The 23,985-nt window shown below is 37.3% G+C and overlaps 1 protein-coding gene and 1 long non-coding RNA gene across 2 annotated transcripts in view; one reads left to right on the forward strand and one right to left on the reverse strand.

The window, feature by feature from the left end:
• Nucleotides 1-10,102, forward strand: part of LOC138683670 (uncharacterized) — a 497,441-nt gene extending 487,339 nt beyond the window's left edge. The window contains exon 3 of the long non-coding RNA XR_011323081.1: nt 10,003-10,102. This is a non-coding gene — a long non-coding RNA (uncharacterized lncRNA). The remainder of the gene's footprint in view (nt 1-10,002) is intronic.
• HSD17B4 (hydroxysteroid 17-beta dehydrogenase 4) overlaps nt 1-23,985 on the reverse strand; it is a 67,001-nt gene that overhangs the window by 8,525 nt on the left and 34,491 nt on the right. Inside the window, exons 18-22 of the mRNA XM_069775695.1 lie at nt 13,228-13,297; nt 9,112-9,218; nt 8,721-8,807; nt 6,191-6,280; nt 4,095-4,233 (exon numbers count right to left, since the gene is read on the reverse strand). Coding sequence (XP_069631796.1) covers nt 4,095-4,233; nt 6,191-6,280; nt 8,721-8,807; nt 9,112-9,218; nt 13,228-13,297 — 493 coding nt within the window. The remainder of the gene's footprint in view (nt 1-4,094; nt 4,234-6,190; nt 6,281-8,720; nt 8,808-9,111; nt 9,219-13,227; nt 13,298-23,985) is intronic.

The raw sequence follows: 23,985 nt of genomic DNA on the forward strand, positions 1-23,985 counted from the left end.
CATTCACGATGCAAAATGAATTATGCTAGCATCTGGTAGAAGAGACAATACACGATGATGCTCTTGAATACTGAATAATAACTTACACAAACAAGCAAAAAGAATTAAGCTGGCAATTGCTTACACATCTTCAGTGCTTGCCTGTGGAAGGTCTTTTTTTGCTTTGTGTTTGTTTGGGTTTTTTTTAATGACCAGAATAGTGTTTTAAAAAATCCCCAAAATAAAAATTCCATCATGCATATACATACACCTTGCCATTAGAAATCTAACATTAGAGTTAAATACACAGCAATAGTAGTATGCTATTAATCCACATAAGGACAAACTGTGACAACTACAGTTGTCACAACTGCTAAAACTCTGTCAGTGAGTTTACATAACTATTTTAATATTCTAATATTATAATTTAATAGTTAAGTTATTAACATAATTAATTTTAATATTAACCAACTCCTGCTTTCTTCATCCTTTAACTGCTTGAAATTTCAAAGGCACACAAAAGTATTCAGAAAACCATTAGATGTGGTTTTGGTTTGTGTGGTGGGGTTTTGGTATTGGGGGAGGGGCTACAGGGATGGCTCCTGTGAGAAGCTGCCAGAAGCTTCCCCAGCTCTGAGTCGGACCCGCCTCTGGCCAAGGCTGAGCCCATCAGCCACGGTGGCAGTGCCTCTGGGAGAACAGGTTTAAGAAGGGGAACCTGCAGTGAGTAGGGGGAGTGGGATGTGAGAGGAACCCCTCTGCAGACACCAAGGTCAGTGAGGAGGGAGGGGGAGGAGGAGCGGGGGAGGAGGGGATGCCCCTGCAGCCCTGGTGAGACGGCAGGCTGTCCCCCGCACAGCCCATGGAGGGGAGCAGGGGAGCAGATGCCCACCTGCAGCCCAGGGAGGACCCCACGCCGGAGCAGGTGGGTGCCCCCAGAGATGGCCGTGACTCCATAGGAAAGCCCACGCTGGAGCAGTCTGTGACTGAAGGACTGCAGCCAATGGAAAGGACCCGTGCTGGAGCAGTTCATGAAGCACTGTCTCCTGTGGGAGGGACCCCACGGCAGAGCAGGGGAAGAGTGAGGAGTCCTGCCCCTGAGGAGGAAGGAGCGGCAGACACAAGGTGTGATGAACTGACCCCAACCCCCATTCCCCATCCCCCTGCACCACTGGTGGGGAGGATGTAGAGAAAATCAGGAGTGGAGCTGAGCCCGGGAAGGAGGGAGGGTTGGGGGGAAGGTGTTTTAAGATTTGGTTTTATTTCCTATTATCCTTGTTTTGATTGGTAGTAAATTGAATTGATTTTGTTTTTTCCCCTAGCTGAGTCTGGTTTTTGCCTGTGACCATAAGTGGTGAGTGATTCCTCCCTGTCCTTGTCTTGACCCATGAACGGTTCTTTATATTTGTTCCTCTTCACCCCACCCAGGGGGGGTGACATGAGTGAGTGAGTGGCCTTGTGGTGCTTTTTTGCTGGCTGGGCTTAAACCGCAACAGATGACACAGGAAGTTCTTTGAAAAAGTGATATACAAAGGGAGTACTTGCATACCAATATTCCTGATGAGAAAAGTAAGGGACATATTCTACAGACACCCTTCTTGTCACCTAGATATTTACATTCAGCCTCATATATTTACTACACCATAGAGACTACAGTAATTCATAAACACTAGCCACTGTTTTGACACCTAAGCTTGAAGGAACTGACCACACTACACATAAATTAGCAGTAACTTTTCCAAGATTTTGGAAATGTTTCATTTAAGCTCCTAATAGTAGTTAGCAACAGCAAATGTTTAAAATATTAGATTACCTCCTTCACCTTCCATACCACAGGGAGCTTTAAGTAGTTCCAAATTCATATAGAAGGACAGATATTGTTCACTACAACAGAAGCAGAGGGAACAGGACAAAGAAAAGTTGTCTATTTAATCCCTTTTAGCTAGGGAAACAAGCACTGGAAGAAGGCACTACTTTCCTGCCACTGCTTCAGTAGGAAACAGAAGAGAGGACAAGCTTTGTTTGAAAAACAGAAAAGGCTGACTCTTTATTTATTCAAAGCAGGAGTACTTTCTCTCTCTGGATACAACAGCAAAAACATCCACCTGTTTTCCCTTATGAGGCAGGTAAGGCCACTGCTCAGGCCTAAATCTTTACATGTGCCTGTTCTGTGTTCAGCAGTTTGCAGCTTAAGGTCTTCCTGTGAGAGAAATTTTATTCATGTCTTGAACACTCCGCATCAGATTTTTCTTCCATTGATTTGTCCCTCCATCCTTTGAACATACGTAATACTGAGTTTAGGTGACAAACAAAGCAGTTCCAAAATTAAAGACAACTATAATTCATCTTGAAGATAGTTTTCTGGTTGTTATTATAAACATGACCATCACTTATATTACGTTTAGTTACACATGAAACAACAGGCATGACTGATGCAGTGTACAGAGTGATTCTCTAACAAACACAAGTATTCACTTAAAGTGTTTTGGACTTTAATCTATGTGCTTCTAATATATCTTCTAAAAATGTAAGCAAGAACACAGGAAAGACTTCATAAGCCTTCTGTCCAGGTTATAAGCATACTCATCATTTAAATTACTGAGTGTAAAAGTGGAAAACTGCAGACGGTAGGAATGATTAAGAGCAGTAATGAGTTTTAAGACAGATTTTCTGAGCTGAATTATGCAGTATTTACCCTCCTCTCATTTTGATGTATAGGTACTCAGCCTGCATAATCTACATGGGTATATTCAGCATATCAGTTAACTGCTATCCAAATAGAAATCACCCTTTATCGCTCAAAAATTGCTTAAAAGGCAATACAGGTAAAACAGAACTATGTTGATCGATCTACATATGGTATTTTTCCTGAAACTTAACAGCAGTCCCGCTATTCAGAATCTCTGCTGGTTAACATTAGGAAAAGAGAAAGTGTTGTTATAGGTTTCTAAACCACTCCGTAAAAGGAAGCGCAGTTTCTTAAACACAATAACCATTTATTGAGAACAGACATTGCAAAGACCTAACAATAGTTTCAAAAAGTCAGTCTATGGGACAAAGCACAACACAGACCTCATCTGACCTACCAACATGTCAGTCTCTCCCCTTAGCCTGTCAAAGTGCAGCCCACCTCATCTGTATCTCCCCAAAACTGCTCTGACTGGATCCAACCATTGAGACCAATCAAAATGAGGCAGTCTAAGTGACAGACTCGACCAGAAGACCTGCATTTCTCCACAAAAAAGCAGAGGCCTGGAAGTTACAGCCTGACTAAGGTTCATCCCTTTGGAAAAAACTTTACATTCCACTAATAGACCATCTAGGACACCTCAGCAAAAAAACTTGAATAAATCCAAAGACAGTGAAGTATATCCAATTACTAAAATTAGACTGTTTTTTGCAAAAATACATGTCCTCAGAAACTGAGCACAAGAGAATTTAAGAAGCGAATTTTTTTGAGGAAGCAGTTTTGCCCACGTCAGACCATTTCACACACTTGTGTAATCTGCTTTACCAGGAAACACCTCCCCTCTGACCCATTGCTATTTCAAGCTTTAGCCCCTCTTCATCAACCCAGTCCCATGCTTAAACGAGGGGTAAGCACCATTATACCTTCTTAAACCTTGATCTCTGAAAATTGAATGGAAACAAATTGGGCTATATTTTCAGTAAAGTGGTAAAACCAATGCAGTAGAAATAAATACCTATTTGTTTTGGATTAGTTCGCATGTATGTCACCAGCAGACTAACTACTGTAACACAGAGCTCCTAGTAGGTTAATTTAGCCTGCTTTTCTAAGTGCAGTGGCAATCCATTCTGGAAAATGTAAATAGAAATGCACTGAAGTTCTAGAGCATGGTTTGCCTATGCCTACATCTAAATAGGCAAGTTACAGAAGTATGTTCCTAGAAAGGTTAGTAACTGCCATTATGGAACGTTATCGGACCTCCTTGTCACTGGTGCATTCAGTAAGCTTCCAGATTTTTAGGTCCCAGTGAATATTCATCTACTGCCTTATACTTATTTTCAAGATATCTTTTTAATTAGAATGAGTATAATTATCTCACTTCATTTAAAAAAATGCATCAGGGCATTATATAAAAGCTACAACTTACTCCACTGCATTGCTGTTTTCCCATCTTTAGTGATGTCCCATTGGAATACGGCATTTACTTCCTTTACCAATTTATTTCCAATCTCTTTTACACGACGACCAATTTCTTCAAACACAAGGTCACTCTGCAGCCCTGCAGTCTTAAAAAAAGAAAGTGAGTATGAAGAATTTAAAATTGAAACTCAGTTAAAGAAGTACTAAATATGTCTATTAGTTCAAGCACTGTGTCCAAGAAAGTCTCTACTGCAGAATTATTAAATGCAATTGAGATTTCTTCCACCACAAATAATCACTTCTAGCAACTGTCAGCATTAAAGAGTACATTCAAGCAGAAAACGCTTCATGGACTCTTCCTTGAGAATTATTTCAAATCTTGCTTTTGCAGTTTTTGTCATTTATCACTACAATTTAAGATATGTTTTATAATTAGGGCTCTAAGGACTTCTAAATTGCCCTTTGTTCCCTCTGGAGGATAACCATTGCCACTTTAACCATGGCGAATGGCATGTTAGTTTTTAGAACACAAAAATATTTTTATGAGTACATTACTTAATCTTGACATGGAAGATGTTCAAAACATACTGCACTATGAACACAGTCAGAACTCCAGTGTAGACACAATGTGTTTATCATTTAAGACTGGGATTAGCTCCATTTACATTTTCAACTTTTCCAAACATGTATTATTTTGCAAGCCTTTCACCATCTGTCTTTAACAAATATTTGTACTGGATAAAATGCTACATTTCAAGAAGCTGCTCCAGTGACATTTTTGATCTAACTGGAATCAGAGCAAAGAAGCTGTCATAGTTTTAGTTGTTCTGCTGCACCTACCTCTACACCAGAATGCAATACTCCTCACACTGCTCTCTTGTCACTCTCCTGTTAAGCCTAACATTTTCCACTATACAACAGACTTCCCAATGACATCTAAATTTGCCAATCTTCACTCACTCAGGCTAGTTTCCCCTGGTGGATGTCTGCCTGTGTCAGCAAACTTCTGCCAAAGCACCTTAATTTCTCATAGTAAGCTTAAAGAAAAAAAACCTGTTCTGCCCATATTAAAAAAAACAAACAAACAAAATCTCTGTAATTATTTCACTGAAAGTTCTAATGCTTATACGTTTCAACTTCAAATACAGATTTGGCAACCATTCAGAATGTCAGAGGACTAAACACAACCAGCAAAAAGAAACAGGTTCCAGGAATGTATCACAAGCTTTATATGAATGTCACTATCTCAGTATTTCATAAACTTCAATGCATTAAAGTTTCATCCTTCGCAGGCAGGAATCAATGGGGAAAAAAAGATATAGTTTATTAAGGCAATGCTCTGTGCACCTGTGTCATTCAGACCACATTAAGATCCCAGGACAGCCTCAGAATTGCATGTGTCATTCTGTCTTTTGTGGCAAGTCCAGTACCCAAGGCTTAATGTATGCTTGCAGAGGATTTTTTAAAATATATATAGTATAAAGTGCATATCATGTCTTAGGCCTAGCCACATGCACAAACAGCTGCCAGAGCCTTCTTGCAAAATGATTCAATGACAAAACTGCTCTTTTCTATGAGTACACTATCTCATTTTCATTTGTTCTGTTCTTCAAACACCTTCCTGCCACTCTCCCCACATCTCTCTGAAAAAATTGAGAAACAAAGGTCACACACTTGAGTTTTATCTTCAACATGTACAAAATAAAAAAAAAATGCTCCTTTCACAGGTACAGCCCCGAATTATAGGGACTAATTTCAATTTTAAATTATGCAAGTGCTCAAAACTTGTGGCCCTTACTGGCGCATGCCTCACTTGTTTTGTAACATACAGTGTGATGCTTATCCTAACAGTTCAATTGGCATCAAGAACTTCAAACTTCATCAGCCATCCTGTTTATCTTAAAATGTCTGTATTTTTCCCCTCAAATAGATAAATGAACCTCTGTACCTTAACATGTGTGTTCACATCTCCGAACTCATATACTCATCTAAGTACTGCAAATAAGACTGGTAAGTGATCTAAGTATTTTTCCTGTGTTTTTCACAAGAGTAAAGCCTTACTATGCTGCTTTGAAAGTTAAGACTTCTACTGCTTCCTCCTACCTTCATAGCCTCCCAAGCAGAAGGCTTATCCAAGGCTGGTACTACATCCACATAGCCCCCTGCAATAGCAACTTCTCCAGTCTCTTTGACCTGTGGTGGGGGAAAAAAAATGCATTAAAGAGGTCATGTATTTGCAAAAAAGTCACAAAAGAAGGGCGACAAAGGACTATTCCTTACATTTTAAAATCAGAGATGAAGAAAAGAGAAAACATAAAAGTTCCAGAGTAAAAAAAACTCACCCCATAAATGCATTGTAGTCTTGAGACAACTTAGTATACTACGCTTTGCAAACAGCTCTTCAAACAAAATAATTATTGGCTTCTGGAGAAATTATACCAAAATATATTGCTGATTTCTGTTCACAAAATGGTAGAAAAACCCTATTTACCTGAAAATTTACCTCCAGTATTATAAGTTACTGTTAATGTTACTTCATAAATAGTTCTGAGAATTACATTGCTCTAGAATGTTTTTCCTTGAGGTAGAAAAGTAGTTGTCAAGAGTTCATCTAGAGAGCTTCGCTATGTCCAGGTGCCTTACACTGCAACTTGTACTAGAAACAATTTTTTTAAGCATTATAAAACCAGAAAGATTATAAGAAGAAAGATGAAGAATACCTGAATTCCCTTCTGTTTAAATTTTTTGAAATAGTTAAGTCAGAGAAGAAAATGGGTTTCATTTTGGCATTGTATATTTAAGAGGTCTGACAAACCATTCTGACTTATGGCAGCAAACAGAAGATGGCAAAATGATTCACTGACAATGCATATAGAGTTATATGATTAATAGCCAAAGCAGAGGAATATGCAGTATCACAACCTAGCTTACTGCATAGGTGAAATTAATACAGAAAAACTACATAATAATGATTACTCAAATCATGCCTAACAGCTTGTCACCTGCTGCCACTGCACTTCAGACAATGCTGAAAATGGATTTAAACCAGCATATCAAAGTTATACATCTACATTTAGTTTGATTTAACCAGAGTTTATTACAAGTACAAAGATGGCTTTACTTCAGACTAATCCAACATGCAATAAGAAATGGAATTCTGCACAATTCGTAACTGTTGAAACAAGGTGGCTTTCTATAATCCTGTTAAACATTGTAATTTCTCTCCAAAATAATTTACTCCACACCTGTGGAAAAAAAAACTGTAGCAAAATCTCTTCAAACTCTACATATTACAATGACTAAACCAAGCATAGTAACAAACCCAGCCTTTAAACACAACAAAACATCCCACTCTGTTCACAAATTCCAAAGGGCTTGGAAGCGTATCATGAATTCTCTTAATTGACACTGAACATGCAAACCCTCAAAAGTAAATACGTGAAGTCTAGAAATTCAGTTAGGACTGAGTGGTAGTAGTACCTTTTAAACATAGCTACGCAATCTCCAATACAGTAATCTCCAAAGCTCATTTGAGGCACCAAACTGTCTTGTTTACTACTAGTAACCAGACATGGAGAGTTGCTACATCATAGCCTCCATGTTATTATCATTCTGAAATTCTACAGCTGCTAACCCTTATCAGGCCTGCAAACAGAATTTACCTCCTTCAGTCAACATTTATTCCACAAAGCTGTACTCCTGTGGAAAGAGCAATCCTATGTCTTTATGATGACTCTCATTTGAGCCTGCCCAATCCTCCCTGCAGCTGTAACTATCCCTGCTGCTGTACTCACTAATCAACAGCTGGCTAGCTTTTTACAAAAATGGGGTTGCAAAACTTTGGCCAGCCAAAACAATGTAAATTGCATCTGCATAAGCCAACGCATATTGACAAATACCAGTAGCAAATCATAGTGTCATAGGATGCTACAACAGAAGCGATGAGAATTTACTTTTTGCCTCTAGCTGGAGTATTCTACTCTTAGCTTCCAGTAAGTATCCTACCAAGTGTAGGAGAGGATTACAGGATACCCACACAAAATGCTAACAGCAATGACAAAGAAAATAAAATAATCCAAAAACTGCATTTATAAAAGTGTAAACTCTGTTTCATTGTAGTTACTATGTCCAACTACTGTGAAACTTCTATTTTTAAGTAAGTTGTTCTGTGTGGACGCAGCTTAAGTTTTACTCATTTTAAGCTAAATTTGTAGTTTAACTGCATAAACAAACTGTCAAGAGCTGATTTAAGATAAACAAATGTTAAAAAAGGATGCATACACAAGGTTATGATTAACTGCCAAAAACAAGTACAAACTATGCTGACCTGCGAATGACTGCTTTTTGCTCTTCCACAGTGGACAAACACAGAAAATGCAATACAATGAAATGAGTTCTCCAATTATTTAATATTAGGAGTGTATTAAGTCCTATGAGTATAATGGTATTTTTATTGGAATTTTAGTGACACCATAAAATAAGTAAGAATACTTCATTCTATTCACCTAATTTCTTTACAAACCCTTCTTCAATGGTGTGCTTGATGAACCACTTTTTTTGCTTCCCCTTAAACCACCAGTCTTTTAACCAACACATCCTTCTCTAAAGCCCACAATGGTGAGTGTTTTCTGACCTTGGTCTGAAAATGGATTCTATTTTCTTCCTTCCACATTTCTGTTTGTAAAGTTTGCCCTGGAAAGACTGGTTTCACAAAGCGAACCTAAAAAGAAAAAAAAAAAGTAGGGGTGTGAATGGGTCTGTCATACGTACATGCAAAGCTCAGAAGCATAGGCTCTACGAAAATGAGAAAAAGCAAAGAGAAAAATCAGTCAACTAGCAACGTAGAAAGCCTAAATATTTAAGTAAACATACTAGATAGAGGCCATAAAATACATGCAGCAATAAATAAAAGCAATTGTGGCAGTTAAGACAGTGCAAAAGCCTTTTCCCACACTAAAGATTTTTTTTTGGCACTAAAACCAGAAAAATCAAGAAAATTAACTGCAAACAATGAACACACAGACCTTGATCGCCTTGAATCTGTTCACATCATTATTTGCAAACTGCTTCAAAACGTTTCTAGCAGCAAACCCAAAGGAGCATAGTCCATGAAGTATAGGCTTCTTAAATCCTGTTTCAAAAAGAAACATTTTAGCATTTGTAGTATTAAGAGTTTTCATGTTGCTTCTACAATATCTACATTTTATTCATAGTATTTTCCTCCAATAATGTCCTTAATCCTTTTTCTTTTTAACCTAATTTATGCCACGAAAAAAGTGTCTGTTATCACTTACCGTTTCCTCTTCTTTGAGGCAAAGGAAAGTGCTCACTGACAACTGGCACTCCAACACTGCCTATGCTATGTAATACAAGTAGAATTAGCCCCTGTCTGTAGAGGTGACTGTCCTGGTTTCAGCTGGGATAGAGTTAATTGTCTTCCTAGTAGCTGGTACAGTGCCATGTTTTGAGTTCAGTATGAGAAGAATGTTGATAACACTGATGTTTTCAGTTCTTGCTAAGTAGTGTTTAGTCTAAAGTCAAGGATTTTTCAGCTTCTCATCATGCCCAGTCAGAGAGAAAGCTGGAGGGCACAAGAAGTTGGGACGGGACACAGCCAGGGCAGATGACCCAAACTGGCCAACAGGGTATTCCATAACATGGGATGTCACATCTAGTTTAGGAACTGGGGAGTGGGGGCAGGGGGATCGCTGCTCAGGAACTAACTGGGTGTCAATTGATGGGTGGTGAGCAATTGCCCTGTGCATCATTTGTATATTCCAATCCTTTTATTATTACTGTTGTCATTTTATTAGTGTTATCATTCTTAGTTTCTTCTTTTCTGTTCTATTAAACTGTTCTTATCTCAACCCACGAGTTTTCCCCGATTTTCTCCCCTATCCCACTGGGGGGGGGAGGGTTGTGTGTGTGAGTGAGCGGTTGCATGGTGCTTAGTTGCTGGCTGGGGTTAAACCATGACAGTGACAAAATGGAAAATAATGAGATTGACTGGTTTAGTATACATGCATAGGCACACCAGATACACAGTTACATGGAAGTATGCATATCAAGGGTAAGAGGTTTTGTAATGATTAAAAAGTGGTGATACTAAGATTATTTGATGCTTCCCATTTTTAACTCCTAGTCATGATTGCCAAAAGTCTTCAAATACAGTGTGCACTTCAGGATTAACATTTCTTTATTTAGAAGTGGAAAAAAACTGAAAATATTTCAGGCATTTTGAACACATCTAACAAAAAAGAGAGAAAAAAAAATTACAGTGTGTTGTTTATACTGACATTTTTGGTCAGATTTCCTCACACTTCTATGCTTTGGAGCAGGAGCTGAATCTTGGCAGAGGATAATCTTTGTATTAGCGCTGAATCTTTTTCCAGTCCTGTCAAAGTCTGACAAAAAAAACCTTTGAAAACTGGCCTGAGATCTGCTAAATGGTTAATGTTTAAAGATGCAACAGTTAAGTTTTAAAGATGCTGCTTGTACTGAGTATGTTCTGATCCCTCAACAGGTTGCTCTGACCTGACAGGGCATGTGAACACTAATTGATCACACTTGCAACAGACCATGGATTCGAGACAGGTCTGTCCAGGTTTGGCTCTGATACCAGTTGCTTTGCCTGGAACTCATCTGCCACTCTCGGCTGCCAGAGTCTGTTTTACCTGAGCTCTGAACAACTCCTCATAGCATGTACACAGCATGAAAAGTTGTCCCAAGGTACAACAGCTGGGAGAAAAAAGCAAAAGCAAAACCAAACAAACAAAGAAGAGGAGACAGGAGAAAGTCTAGCTTGCAGAGAATCAGGAGATGTAGAAGAAGAAGAAATGACCTTCAAGACAGAGACAAAAAAGCCACTAGGACTTAATGCTGGGAAAGATGGGAATTCTGAGACATGGCCCAAAGGGAAGACAAGACTAGCAGGAGTAAGGATGAGAAACAGAAATTTTGACTCATTAAGTTAGGAGAAGAGATGTGGCATGAGGACAGGCTAAAATGAACATGAGACTGTTTTCTTGCTGCAAGTATTCCACTCTGATCATTCTGCCATTTCTTTCCTGTAAAATATTTGAATATACACACTTTTAATAGCACTTTCTTTTTTGTATGCTTGTACAGAGTATTTCTGAAAGCAGAAAGATATGGTACAGTCAATTTTAAAACAGATTACTGGCATTATTGTAACAATATCAGTATTCAGTATCTCTCTTACAGAATGTTATAGTGACATTTAGCTCTTTAAAAGCTTAGCTCAATTCACCATACAAGAACCAAAACCCACCACTATTTTCAGAACTCAGAAACAGACAAATATATACAGTCATGTTCTCCCCAGTATTTTCTTTATAAAACTTATGCATACTCAAAGAAAAATCCATAAGGCAATCAAGTTACTTTTTATCTAGACTAAAATGAAAACAAAATCAATGTTGCTTTCACTTTCTAGTATCTTGGAAATACTCACAAGCTACAGGAATAAAGGCACAAGAATATAAACAGGTGTTTTCATGTAGTATATCTCCTCTGAAACATTACCCACAGGAAGACTTAACAATAACCCTGGAACAACCTAGGTACGTTACCCTAAATGCTTACTTCCAGTGCACACTGGTGGGAGCCAGTCAAAGAGAACATTTACAGGGATTAAAGACAAGAAGGTGTGTGAATATGTGCAAAGAAAAAAGCTTTTGTATAACTAGAAGAAATACTTGTGGAATATCTCTACAGTAATTTTCTTCTTTGTTTGAACTTCCATTTAGTATAGGTATTTGAGTATGAGGCTGCCACAGTTCCAAAATCCAGTGCAGCAGTTTTCTGTTCAAAGAGACTACCTCACCTACAGAGTTAATTTCATTTTTCACTGTGTCTAAGTGCCAGTGCTCTTTGTGTGAGCAGGTAGAAGATTTCTACTCCTCTTCTTTTGTAAGGTTTTCATAGGATTACCATCATTATTTTAAACACTGGGGTTTCAATTATAAACATGTATTTTTCTCCTCCAGCTCTTCAAGAGTAATTGGGTGATTCCCTTGAAATATTTATCCAAAATCATCAGCTGAACAAACAAACAGAATGGTTTAATAAACTGGGGAAATCTCTTTATGGACTCTGGTATTTGATTATCATTATTTATTAACACAAATTTACATAGAATTATACAAAACAGAGTTAACCAAACAATTAGTATGTATTTATGAAAGGAGACAATTTGTGGAAGTATGTTAAGTGTGATCTGAACAAGGAAGTATAGCTCTGCTCTATTTATCTTGGTAAGAACACCATACAATGAAACTCCTACATTAAAAAGAAGTCACTGGAAAACTGCAGACCAATTATTACAGACCAGTATTTTCATGTAAACTTTATGATGATAGCATACTTATTCAGGAAAATTTCTTAAGTAAATGAAATTGCTGTCTGCCTGGAGTAATCACACCATACTAATAGCAAGGCCTGAAAAGAACTCAAAAAAAATACCTTTAGGACAGAAATTTAAGAAAACAGACCCTTCTTTAGTAATTACATCTCTGCAAGAGTCAGTTAATGTAGCCTATGGTCTGTTGCTTTGGCATGTAGCATTACATAAATTAACAAGCTACCAGCAAGAGGTGCAGTTAGGCAACTTTATAGGAAAGAAATGCTAACCAACTCCCTCTCTCCCACCCTCCTGAGATTTGTTGGGATTGAGAAGACTACACAGTAGCACAAAAAATTCCACTGAGAACAACATAATCTCAAAATGATATAGATGAAAAGAATTATCTATCAAAGAATTTATGGAATTCCTTCTGAAGATTTTGATAGTCATTTATTTCTGCTTATGAAACAGAGATTGTAAAGATGGGATAGAGGCAACAAATAAACTCTAAAAGGAAAATGGGGTAGGAGGCAGATTTCCATCGTAGGTTAGGTCCAAGAATCATTCCGCATTCCTAGCTACAAGAAGCAATGCTTTTAAGTGAAGTGTCACACAGAACTTTGAAGACATCTAATGGTGACTCTAAGAACAGCAACAAAAAAGCACTGTTTTTTCCAGCTTGTTAAAGATGTACAGACTAAGTGCAAAAAAGATTAAAAATACATTTACATCATCCTTCATCCAAATATTAATACAATGGCATCCCTCAGCTCACCTCCAAGAGCAGCAAAAGTGGGATCAACATGTAAAGGATTCCAATCCCCACTCAGCCGATATAAGGCAGCCTGCAGAAACAGAGAAAGAAAAATGGAAGGCTAGCTATGCTTGGCAGAAATGAGCAGGAATCACTCAAAAACTTATGACAGATTAACAAACTTATTACAATCTATTTTACTAGTCCTTAGACAACATACTCTACAATAAAGCAAGTAAAATAGAAATTAAATATTATTGTGCAGACAAACTGCCAAAGCTCCAGGGAAACGAGCCAACAACTGTGTGTGGTGGTCTTGGTACATAAAAAAATAATACAACTGCTTAATGGGAAGAAAAACCAACATACTCTGCTGACCTATAGATCCACCTTCACTAAAATTTGGCAGCAGTGAAATAATGCATTTTCTAGAATTTGTCCATAGGTTCTTTAGCTTGAAGTGTCATTTTAAAGAGTCTTCTCCCATGACAGATTCATCCACAATTTTTAAAAAAATTATGTGTGAAAACTTTTTTCAAAACACACACACACACTACCATGCTTTTTCAACATTTAAGTCATTTTACAGAGATCAGAAATATCCTTATCCTTCCCTTTTAAGAGTAACATGATTAACTTAATTGTAACACACTTCTTCTCTTAGCAGCCTCATGGGTAGCTGGTCCCAATATTAAAAACAAACAAAACCCCAAAGTAAAAGGCCAAGCTTTCTAGAAGACTTTTGCTTCATGTTGAATATTCTCTTTCACTAGTAAAAAGTAGAGAAATACATATTTATTGTATTGTATAAAATATGAATGTGAATAAACCTGAGAAATGATGAAGAATATGGCTACTGTACTTCAGTTTTCTGTCTGTGTGGCCTTAGCATTTTCATTATCAAACCTTATATTTGCTGTATGTGAACAGTGGCCAGCAGTCCATAACACCAGAGGCGTGACAAGCCAACCTGTGCATCTTTCTGGAATAAAAACTTATTCCCTAATCATCAGATTCCAGTGAAATCCAGTGACTAACTGATTGTGGAGTACTCTCTCGTACGACATTCCCATAAGTACAGAGAAAATAAGTGTATCCCGTTAACCAACGGGTGTGAAAATTTCAATAATTTAGTTGTTTTATATGATAGCATATACAAATTGAACATGAATTTAATTGAAAAGAGCTTTTAAATTGAAAACAAATTTTATTTTAATCGAGCACATTATTGGCCTTTGGAACTCCTTATCGCTAAACATTTTCTCCCAGGGCTTTGGACTGGGATTGTAAAAAGTGGTATGTGTTTATCCAGATGAGGATAAACTGCACTAAATTCTGTTTGGGGGAAAGAAGCGAACAGATTTCTCAAAGAGAAGGGAAAAAAAAGAAAGATTGCCCAAAATAATTATTTTCTGATATATATCTAACACCATTTCTTTTATCAAATCTGAAGCAAAGGACAGTGTAACTAAAGAGGTTCTGAATTCATATTATCATTTTAATCCATAATCCATTTGTTTTATTCTTAATGTTACTATTCAGGTCCATTTCCTCAAGTATATACAGCTTTCACACTAGGCTCTAATTCTCCTTTCTTTGTTCTGGTAGCCCTCAATCAACACAGCAAGTGTCTCAGTTACGGTGGAATGTAGAAGAGCTGGTCACTGCTCTACTCTGTGAGCATTGGATACGCACATTAAAAAGGGCAAGAAGAAAATCCTAAACTGCACCAGAGTTAAGCATGCAATCTTAGAAAGACAAGTACTAAGCTAATACTTCTCCATGGCTGCTTACATTGTTGTTTACTCTTTTTGAAACACTTTTCCTTTTGAAAACAAAGATGTATCAGTAAGATGGCAGCACTGGATCTGAAATTTCTATCTATAATTCTACTTTTGCCCAAAACATACATTTATAACTTTTTTTGTAATTATCTTTGAATTGATCCTATGAATTCTTAGGAAAATAGTAAAGACTGGTAAATAGTAAAGTTACTAAAATAAGACTACAGTTCAGATGGGTCTGAGTTTGACCTTCCAAAAGGGACAAAGGAGAGGGCAAATACTTTGCTGAAGGAACAGATAACCTTAAATTAATCTTATAGCATCACCAAGAAGTAGAAATAGCTAAGATATCTCACCTGGTGAGAACAATAAAGTCAAGATGTCCTGAAGGCAGTATCCTCCAGTGCCAGGACTCTTCAGCAAGCAATCTATGAGCCAAATCAAGTTCAAAAGAGCACACCAAATGGACTGCAAATGATCCCACACCACAGAGGCCATTCGATAGGGGGCACCCAAGGAGTGTGTGGTGAAACACACCACACGAGTGCTGGTTGAGTGTGGAACAGGGAAGCAAACTGAAGTAATGCAAATATTTACACTCTACTACACCATTAAGGCAGCTTAAGTGAAGTCATGAGCGGGAAGAGAAAGCTGGAAATGGGCTAACGATTACCACCCATGGAGAGCACCCGCTTCCCTCATTTACTGTTCTCTCATATCTCAGTTCTCATACAAATAGAAGAAAAACGGGGAACTAAGAGTGCCACCACACTCCCACTTGCACACACAAAAAACCCACAGCAGCAGGGGTTCAGAGAACATGCACATGCTGCTCTTCTGACTTGCTGTGTCTTCATTTGCCCCCACTCTTCCTCTGAGTAGTTAAAACTGTGTTTTCCCTGTCCTAAGGTGGAGATGAGCAGCCCTGATGTACCACTAGCTTCTTTGCTAAGAGCTGTCTAAGGCCTTAATGCTACCAATATCAAAGTTATAACACTATGAAAGAGACTTTTCATGAGGAACAGACCCTAGTTCCTTTTTTTTTTAAAAAAAGATGAAAACCCAACAATTTAAAGATTTGCTCTTGACAGAATTCTACAGAGTATCACCCTTCATTACTGAAGTTTTCTTTCAGAAGTCTAAAGTCTAACAGCAAATCTCTACTCCTGAGAACCAGAAAATAAAAATTGCCAGATGTGAAAAAATTAAATAGTTAAATAACTTTTTAACTAAATTAAAATTTTAAGGTCTCACTTCCATTCTTCCATTAATTTGAATTTTTACAAAAGCTGTCAGGAGGCTATTTTATGAAGGAGCTGTTGTAATACATTTTAATTCAAACTAAGTAACATTTACTTGTAGTACTGGAAAATTTCTTTATGTATGATAAAAAATGACAAATTTCTGTTTTAAGCTCAAATCTCAACTTAAATCTAGCAATGCAGCTGTTGCTTACTAAAGATGTAAAAAGAACTAGCCATTTATTTGAGGTGATAATAAGCACTACTTGGGAGACAATACTTCTACCAAATGCTTTTAAAAATTACTGCAGTAAAAAATACTTGTCCTGCACTAACAAAATAAATGTAACATTTAGGAAATAATTAGGCTCAGAGAATTAAATGTGATCAATGTATGTAACTAAAAGTCTGACACGTGAATATGGGAGACAATACTTGTCTTTTTGTACTTTCAACAACTAGAGTGGCACTGGTCACAGCTAGAAAACATGTAGGCTGAACTGAATAAAACAGTTACCCAGCAGGTTATTTCAGATTCAGTGCAGCCAAGTCAGATCTGCCAACAAAATTCTTTTCATTTACCACAGTCTTTGGTATTACTTCATTATATAAATCACATTCCACATGAGAACAGAATTGTTTTAAAGTCTTGTTGGCTCTACTTTCTATATTCCTCGAATAATGACATTTCCTGAAGTTTTGAGTGATAGCATTAAAAAAAAAAAAAAAAAAAAAAAGGTGCATCCTTGGAGGATGACAACAGTCAATTGATGTGGGGCATTAGATTGAAGTCAGTCATAATATGGCTAGATTGTTCTCCAATTAATAACACAAACTGTCAAGTCTCGTTTCCTAACAATTTAGGAGTTCTGCCAGACCACAATAGAAAAGGCGATATCCAACCTGTCTGTGCCAATTTTTCAATCTTGCCTGCGGACTGCAATGAAGGTCAGTGGTAAAGCTAATGAAAAAGGAAGCCAACTATCCATATATTTTCCTTTCTAACTGGGGAGAAAAAAAGCACTTCCCAAGAGCTTGTTTTACGAAGTATTTGTATATGTATAAATGTACATATGTGTGTGTACATGTATGTACATATACTTTACCTAACAGCTTAAGTACAAGCAAGCAGTCAAGTAATCTCATAAAGAAAAAACAGCCACAAATCTCTTCTACACATTTCAGTGAGCTCTGACTTACATTAAGAACAATGAATGTTTCCAGTTAAACTGGCAGTACTGATGCTTCAAGGGCTCAAATATAGCACAGCACTTAAGTAATTCACTGTACTTAAAATTAAGCAGCTACTCTGAGATCCCCATTTGCCATATCTTCATTTTTAACTAATTTCCTCTGTAAGGCTAAGGAGAGATATTGGGAAGGAGCAATTGGTAGAAACCAACACACAAAGATAAAAGGGTTTTTTTGTTCCTCCAGATAACTACTTTTCTCAAAGTAGGCTTACATGGAAAATAAACAAAATAGTTTAAGTTGCTCATAATAGTTTCCAATGCCTAAATATATTTTGTGGAAACCTGGATCATACATGATTCTATTTTTTAACAAGACTGTAGTTAATAGAAGTGTACAGTTTCCTGGACTACCTTAGATTTGCAATTATATGTTCTTAATGGTCTGGACTATCCAAACACTACCTATTCCCTAAATACCTTTGACTCCCTCAAGAATAAGAACTACTAAAATGTCCAATTAAGATACCTTCACATACATAGCTATAAACAGGAATATATATAATAGGTATAAAACAGCACCACATCTTTTCTCCTTCCCCATCCTACATTATTCATGTCTTTACTGTTTATCTCTACCACATATTTTACAAATTTAAAATCAACTTATATATTCTGGCACAGGCTTCACAGAACATTAGCCATTTTCCAGTAGCATGGCAAATCTGCAAGAAGCCTTTCCTTTAACAGTGCCTCTCTTAATCAAAAAGAACAAACCACTTTGGGGAATTTCAAACGGAATAACAATGTTTATATCCTTTACTAAGACATGCATAGATAAAGGGAGGAAACAAGATGAAGAGCATCTTGTTTAAACAAAATGACTGCCAGACTAGTACCTTTTCTTCTTTAATCGTTTTGCCACACAAAATTCTAGTATAATCCAGGCCCTCAATTATTTTTTTAAAATTGCCATGACTAGAGAATCATATTCTGATCTTCCCAACAGGAATAAACCGGGGGGGTGAGGGGTGGGCACTGGGGGATTGTGTGTGTGTGTATAAATCTTGAAATTAGCATCATAACATGAAACAAACTTTTAAAGTAATTACTATTACAAATGCTCACTCACTACACAATTTCAAGGGTTCTCAGAGTATCATCTGCATACTGAAATCTCTAGACAAATTAGGAAAACAGTATCAAATCCTTCCAATAGCTTCACATCCCTTTGTTTTGCTTGTATCACCCTTTGTTGTTAAGCACTTTTTTTCTGGCATGCTCACCGTATCTGTGAACCTACTGCAGCACTTCATTTTCTCTACCATGAAAAAAATTACTTAAGCTACAAACAGAAAAAAAAAAAAAATCACCTGAGGCTCTCAGGAGGCTCTCTAGTACTTTCTCTGAAGTTAATTTAAATTTACATGTTTTCAGGCAACGCTGCACTACAATCTTGACAAAGCAAGACATAAAAAAAATAATTGTCCTGTAACCATATTTTCTCCATCCATGCACATGTTTTCATCCCGTTCTCTCTCACATGACTTTATTGCACTCATTCAAAAAATGACCTTAAATCAAAACAATCACCTTCCTATAACTTTTTTCTTCTAATCTGTTCAAAATAAGCACAAAATCTCTCCAAAGAAGCAAACATAAGGTGGAAAAACCCAACTTTTTTTTTTCCATATAATGTTAATGATTACTTATTCTATCTATGCATGTGTTCTCTAAAAACACACACAAATATTTGCATATGCTTAAAATGAAAACACAAATGAAATCTGTGTAGAATGAAAGATGACTTTCCACAGGTAAGTATCCACATCCCAATTACATAGAAGCTTGTAAAGGTCTTATCACACCATCCTCAAAGAAAGCACTGACTTATAGTACTGAACCTGTTGACAACAGGCAGAAAATATTTTACACTAGGTTTTAGTTTAATAATTCATTAGGCTGTTAAATGTTTCCCATGCACCTCTTTCCTCCCAAGATGTCTTTTTAATAAGTATTTACAGTAAAGTCCACTCTTTTACAACAAACTAGATCTAAGCATAATGGTCTTCACAACTGTTTCTTCCTACATTAAGAACCACAATTTTAGCTGAACTTGACATAGTGAAAAACTAAACTTGCATACCTAGACAGCAGCAGTAGGAGCAAGAGCATTGCAGGACTGAGAATGACTCAGGAAGGGAAGGACACTCCTGCAGTCTGCTGATGACACTACTCAAAACACAGCAGGTGCCAATTATTTTCTCCTTCTTTCAGAGAAAATAGAAAAGGACTGTATTTTAGAAAAAACTCAAACCACTAAAAAAGCAGCAATTTCTTCACACCCTGTCAGTCAATGCTTGATCTACACCTGGAACAGAAGGCTTTACATAGCTTGTATATTTTAAATCCTATCAGATTAATCTAGGTATGAATTTACTGAATCTCTCTAAAACTCACTGAATGAGTAAAGAATCATTATATTCCCTACATTGGCTTTATTTTTAATGCTGCTCACTGTATCATATTCTCAAAAATCACCATCAGATGCTATACACTACTCCTTTAAACACTCTCTGTACAATTAAAATGCCTCAAACATTTATAAACATCCTTACTTTACAAACTGGAAACTGTAAGACAGCAGAAAAGGTCATAATTGTCAGCAGCACAAACCAATTCCAGCTCTGTCATTTAACATTTGAAGGCCTAATTCTTCAAAGCACATCACATTTTCAAAGTACACTATACAAGTTCAGAACAGAGCTCCTATGAATTTCAGTTTCAGCCTGTGATGCTCAGACACCATCCTGCTAGTCTGACCCCCAGATTTCATCATCTCATCCTCTCCTATGAGCCACTGATTAAGGAGCACCCATGTCTGAGTACTTTGGGATATCTGGGTAACAGTTGCCCACAGACCATAAGAATTTTATGGACAAAGCAAGAAAAATCCATTGTCGAAGAACTGCAGCTCCAACCAGTCACTAACCATGAGATCATTTTCCTCTCATTACTCCTTCTCAGAACACAACTTCTTGCAAGAAGTAACACTGGAAAACTGACTTCCTATGTTATCTCAATTCATGCATAAAGCCCTCTCTTTGCCTGTGGAAGGAGTTCTTGAAGGAGGGAACAAACACACCATTTATGCCTGCATCACTGAAAACCGTATCATAAAGCATTGCACGCAAAGGGGATTAAGACTACAAACAAAGGAAGCTTTATTTGCAATTTTTATCTTTTTAGAGATTCTGCAACATTTAAAACATTATCGTAGTTTTCCAAGTGAAAGCAACTTAAAAATGACAGAGTATCAAAAAGCTGTTCCTCCAACAGACCAGTATCAGTCTCGGTTTCATCGGCTCTAAAAAGGAATTTTAAAATGCTTGAAAGCAAGGATGGCCAATTTTCCTGACACTGGAAACCACAGAGCAAAAGTATCATGTGCATGAGATACCCAAGTTGCATGGAAAAGTAGCTCTGGCAGAAAATCACATGTCAAAGCTCACATGACACTGCTCTGCAGAGACTTATAGGGGGCACAGCTGCATGTAGACAGGTGGTCCCAAAGCATGATAGGCTGAGACACCGTGTTTTTCAAAATCTGTCTAAATGGTCTTTTCTACCTCTTTGTCATGACTATTTCTCCCTATCAATGTAAGTAGCAAACACACAGAGTTAGAATTTAAAGAAATAGAATGCTTTAGTGAAATACAGGATACTGTTGCAAGCAAAGAAATTTTTCAACTGGCAACCATTTCTTAAAATTATTAGACATTTTACTGATATGAGCTGACATTAACAAAAACTTGGAAGTCTTGCAAACTCCACATGTTACAGCTCTATTTTTTCCATATAGGCAAACAGGACAGGTAGCTTTCAGATGAAAGCAGGAAGAGACATGGAATAATAAAACTGAACCAACTTCTTGAAAAATTCCATTTTATGGGCTACTGTTATACTGCTTATTTATTGTCACAACATTGTGTATTCTGAATATTAATTCTGATATTTGAAGATAGAGAACAGTTTATTTCTTGGGAGGCAACCTGCACAATATCAGAATGCTGTGAGTTTTTCCACAAGCAAACAAAAAAAAACCCCACAGAAAGCCTCCAACAAACTGAAGACTCCGTATTTGTTTCCTTCATCAAAAGTGACCTGCATCACTGGGACATCATCCACTTTAAATACCCACTGCAGCTTATTTTGTGTCATCAGAAAATTAATTCCCAAGAAAACAACACATTTGGGAAGGGACTGAAAAGAAAACTCTACAGAGACAAAACTCTCCAGGCATACAGGTCATTCACTGCCTGTGGTTCTTAATTGCATTGGGAACCATTCAGCAAAATCTGTTTGTTTGATTAATTTAAACCCCTGGTTTGAAAATCGACAGGACAAGAGTAGCTTGGTGATACTGAAACTCTGTAACTACGTTAAACATTCCCTACAGGGCTGAAATGGAATGATTCATTTCATGCTAAATGGCTAATAGTCAAACACCCTCTAGACTTCTTGATCTTCTGTCAAAAGGTCTATTTTATTGAAAAGATTTATGGCAGTATATCTAGTAAAGCATAGCTCAGGTTACACAGAGACAACAAGCTAGAAAAATATCACAGCATATGCACATCTCTACAGGGCAAGCTGGAAAAAATGTCACCTAGTTCTTTGCAGAAAAATTCATGAACACACAGAAGAAATATTTTATGTTCTTCTTCAGCAGGATGCAAATTTTAAGCCTTAAAGCCTTTTAGAAGGTCAGATACTTCTAAATTTTTCTTAACCATTTTTCATCTTTAAGCAGCTTACACCATGGTACTGCAACTCATTCATAAGCACTGGTTGGTGTTTAAAGAACTTCTCAGGAATGGGTACAGATTTGAAACATTTATTATACTGCCTGCTATTAGTCTTTGATATCACTAACTAAAAGGATTAGTTTGTTCTGTCAATGGTCACTGGCATAACACAATCATTTTTCAAGGAACTGTAGGTGGCTGTACCCTCCACTCTGCTGAATACATGGTGAAGGGCAAAAATGGTTATTAGCCCTCTGTGCGTCCTCCTGTTTGAAAACACATGAAAAACATTCCTCCTCTTGGAAAAACTTAACCCAGGGTAGTTGAGTTAGAACTGAATGTAACTTTCAAGATAACCACAGTCATTGACTTCTGTAAAAGACAGGAGTCATCAATGTAGACATTTTTAAAATATGCATGATGGTCTACTTATCAGAAGTTCATTACATGATCATCCTATGAAAAGTTAAGGGGGAAAAATGCTAATTATGAAAAGCAGTTTAGACATGTAACTGTGGTAACACAAGAACTGAGTGGTGAATGTCACAACTATCATTGAAAATTAATACAGTTCAAGATAACTCAAATGCTGTCTGCAAACTGACTCTTTCAGTCTGTCTCGTACTCTATACTAATTCAATAGCTGAGTGGCAACAGTCATTTCTGCCAACACCTTTTTCATTTAAACACGAAGAAAAAAAAAATTTCAGAAACTTTGATGCAATTTGTGTGCCAGCTTCCATTTTCAGAAGGCATTTTAGGCAGTTATGTGTCATTCCACAGACACATAAATGTAAAATCTTGCTAACATTTTCCCAAGCTGTCCTTCACATGAAAGTCTGTATTCCTGCCCATAAAGTTCCCAAGTTCTACACATTTCCCCTCCTGTACACATGCATCATCACTTAAGCACAGATGCTACTGAATAATTTGGCAGATAAGCATTCTTGCGATTCTCAAGTCTGCTGGCTGTGGCTCCTGCAATATCTAATTGGAGAAGAATTCTCTTTATAGTTCCACCTGTCACAGTAGATCTTAAAATAAAACAAGTGTGGTGGCCACTCTGTGCCACTTCCTTTATTTCCAAAACCCAATTTTGCAGTAGCAAAGCTTCCCAGCTTCTGTGTTATAAGGTCACTACCAGCTTCTTTTGTCTCATGAACTTAGCATTTTATACACAGTAACAATTCTAGATGTAAGAGTTTAAGGCTCAGAAACTAAGATTACCGTATGAACAACGGGATCATAAATGTCATCTGAAAATTGATGGACCTGGAATCAATTCCAACATAATCACACAGAGGAGCATCTGAACTAGGGTTCCAACATGCAAAGTAAATACTTTGAACTACTGGGCCATTACGGTGGCTGTATCTTATCTAACAAAGTGCCAGCTGCTAGAGAACACGTTGCACTACATTTAACCACCTCCTAGGAAAACAGTACTCTTTCACCATTCCCTGCTCCTTGCTTACCTTGCCAACTTTCGATGAAGCCTATTCTGAAGAATTAGACATCAGTACCTCCTAGATCGATGCTGTGAATTTTAGGATGCAGCACGTACATCAGTGATAGAAACAGAAATGGTGATCTAGGCTCTCTTTGCTGGTTTAAGTGGGTAGGGCTAACTTGGACCTCAAGCACATGAATCAGCTGGATGAGACTTAAGTTTAATTCATATATAATCAGAGGCTAAGCAGACATCACAGTTACCACTGTTCAGCTGACGCTCAACATTTTAATTGCAACTCCAAAA

The sequence above is a fragment of the Haliaeetus albicilla genome, chromosome Z (genome assembly GCF_947461875.1).
Source record: "Haliaeetus albicilla chromosome Z, bHalAlb1.1, whole genome shotgun sequence".
NCBI lineage: Eukaryota > Metazoa > Chordata > Aves > Accipitriformes > Accipitridae > Haliaeetus > Haliaeetus albicilla.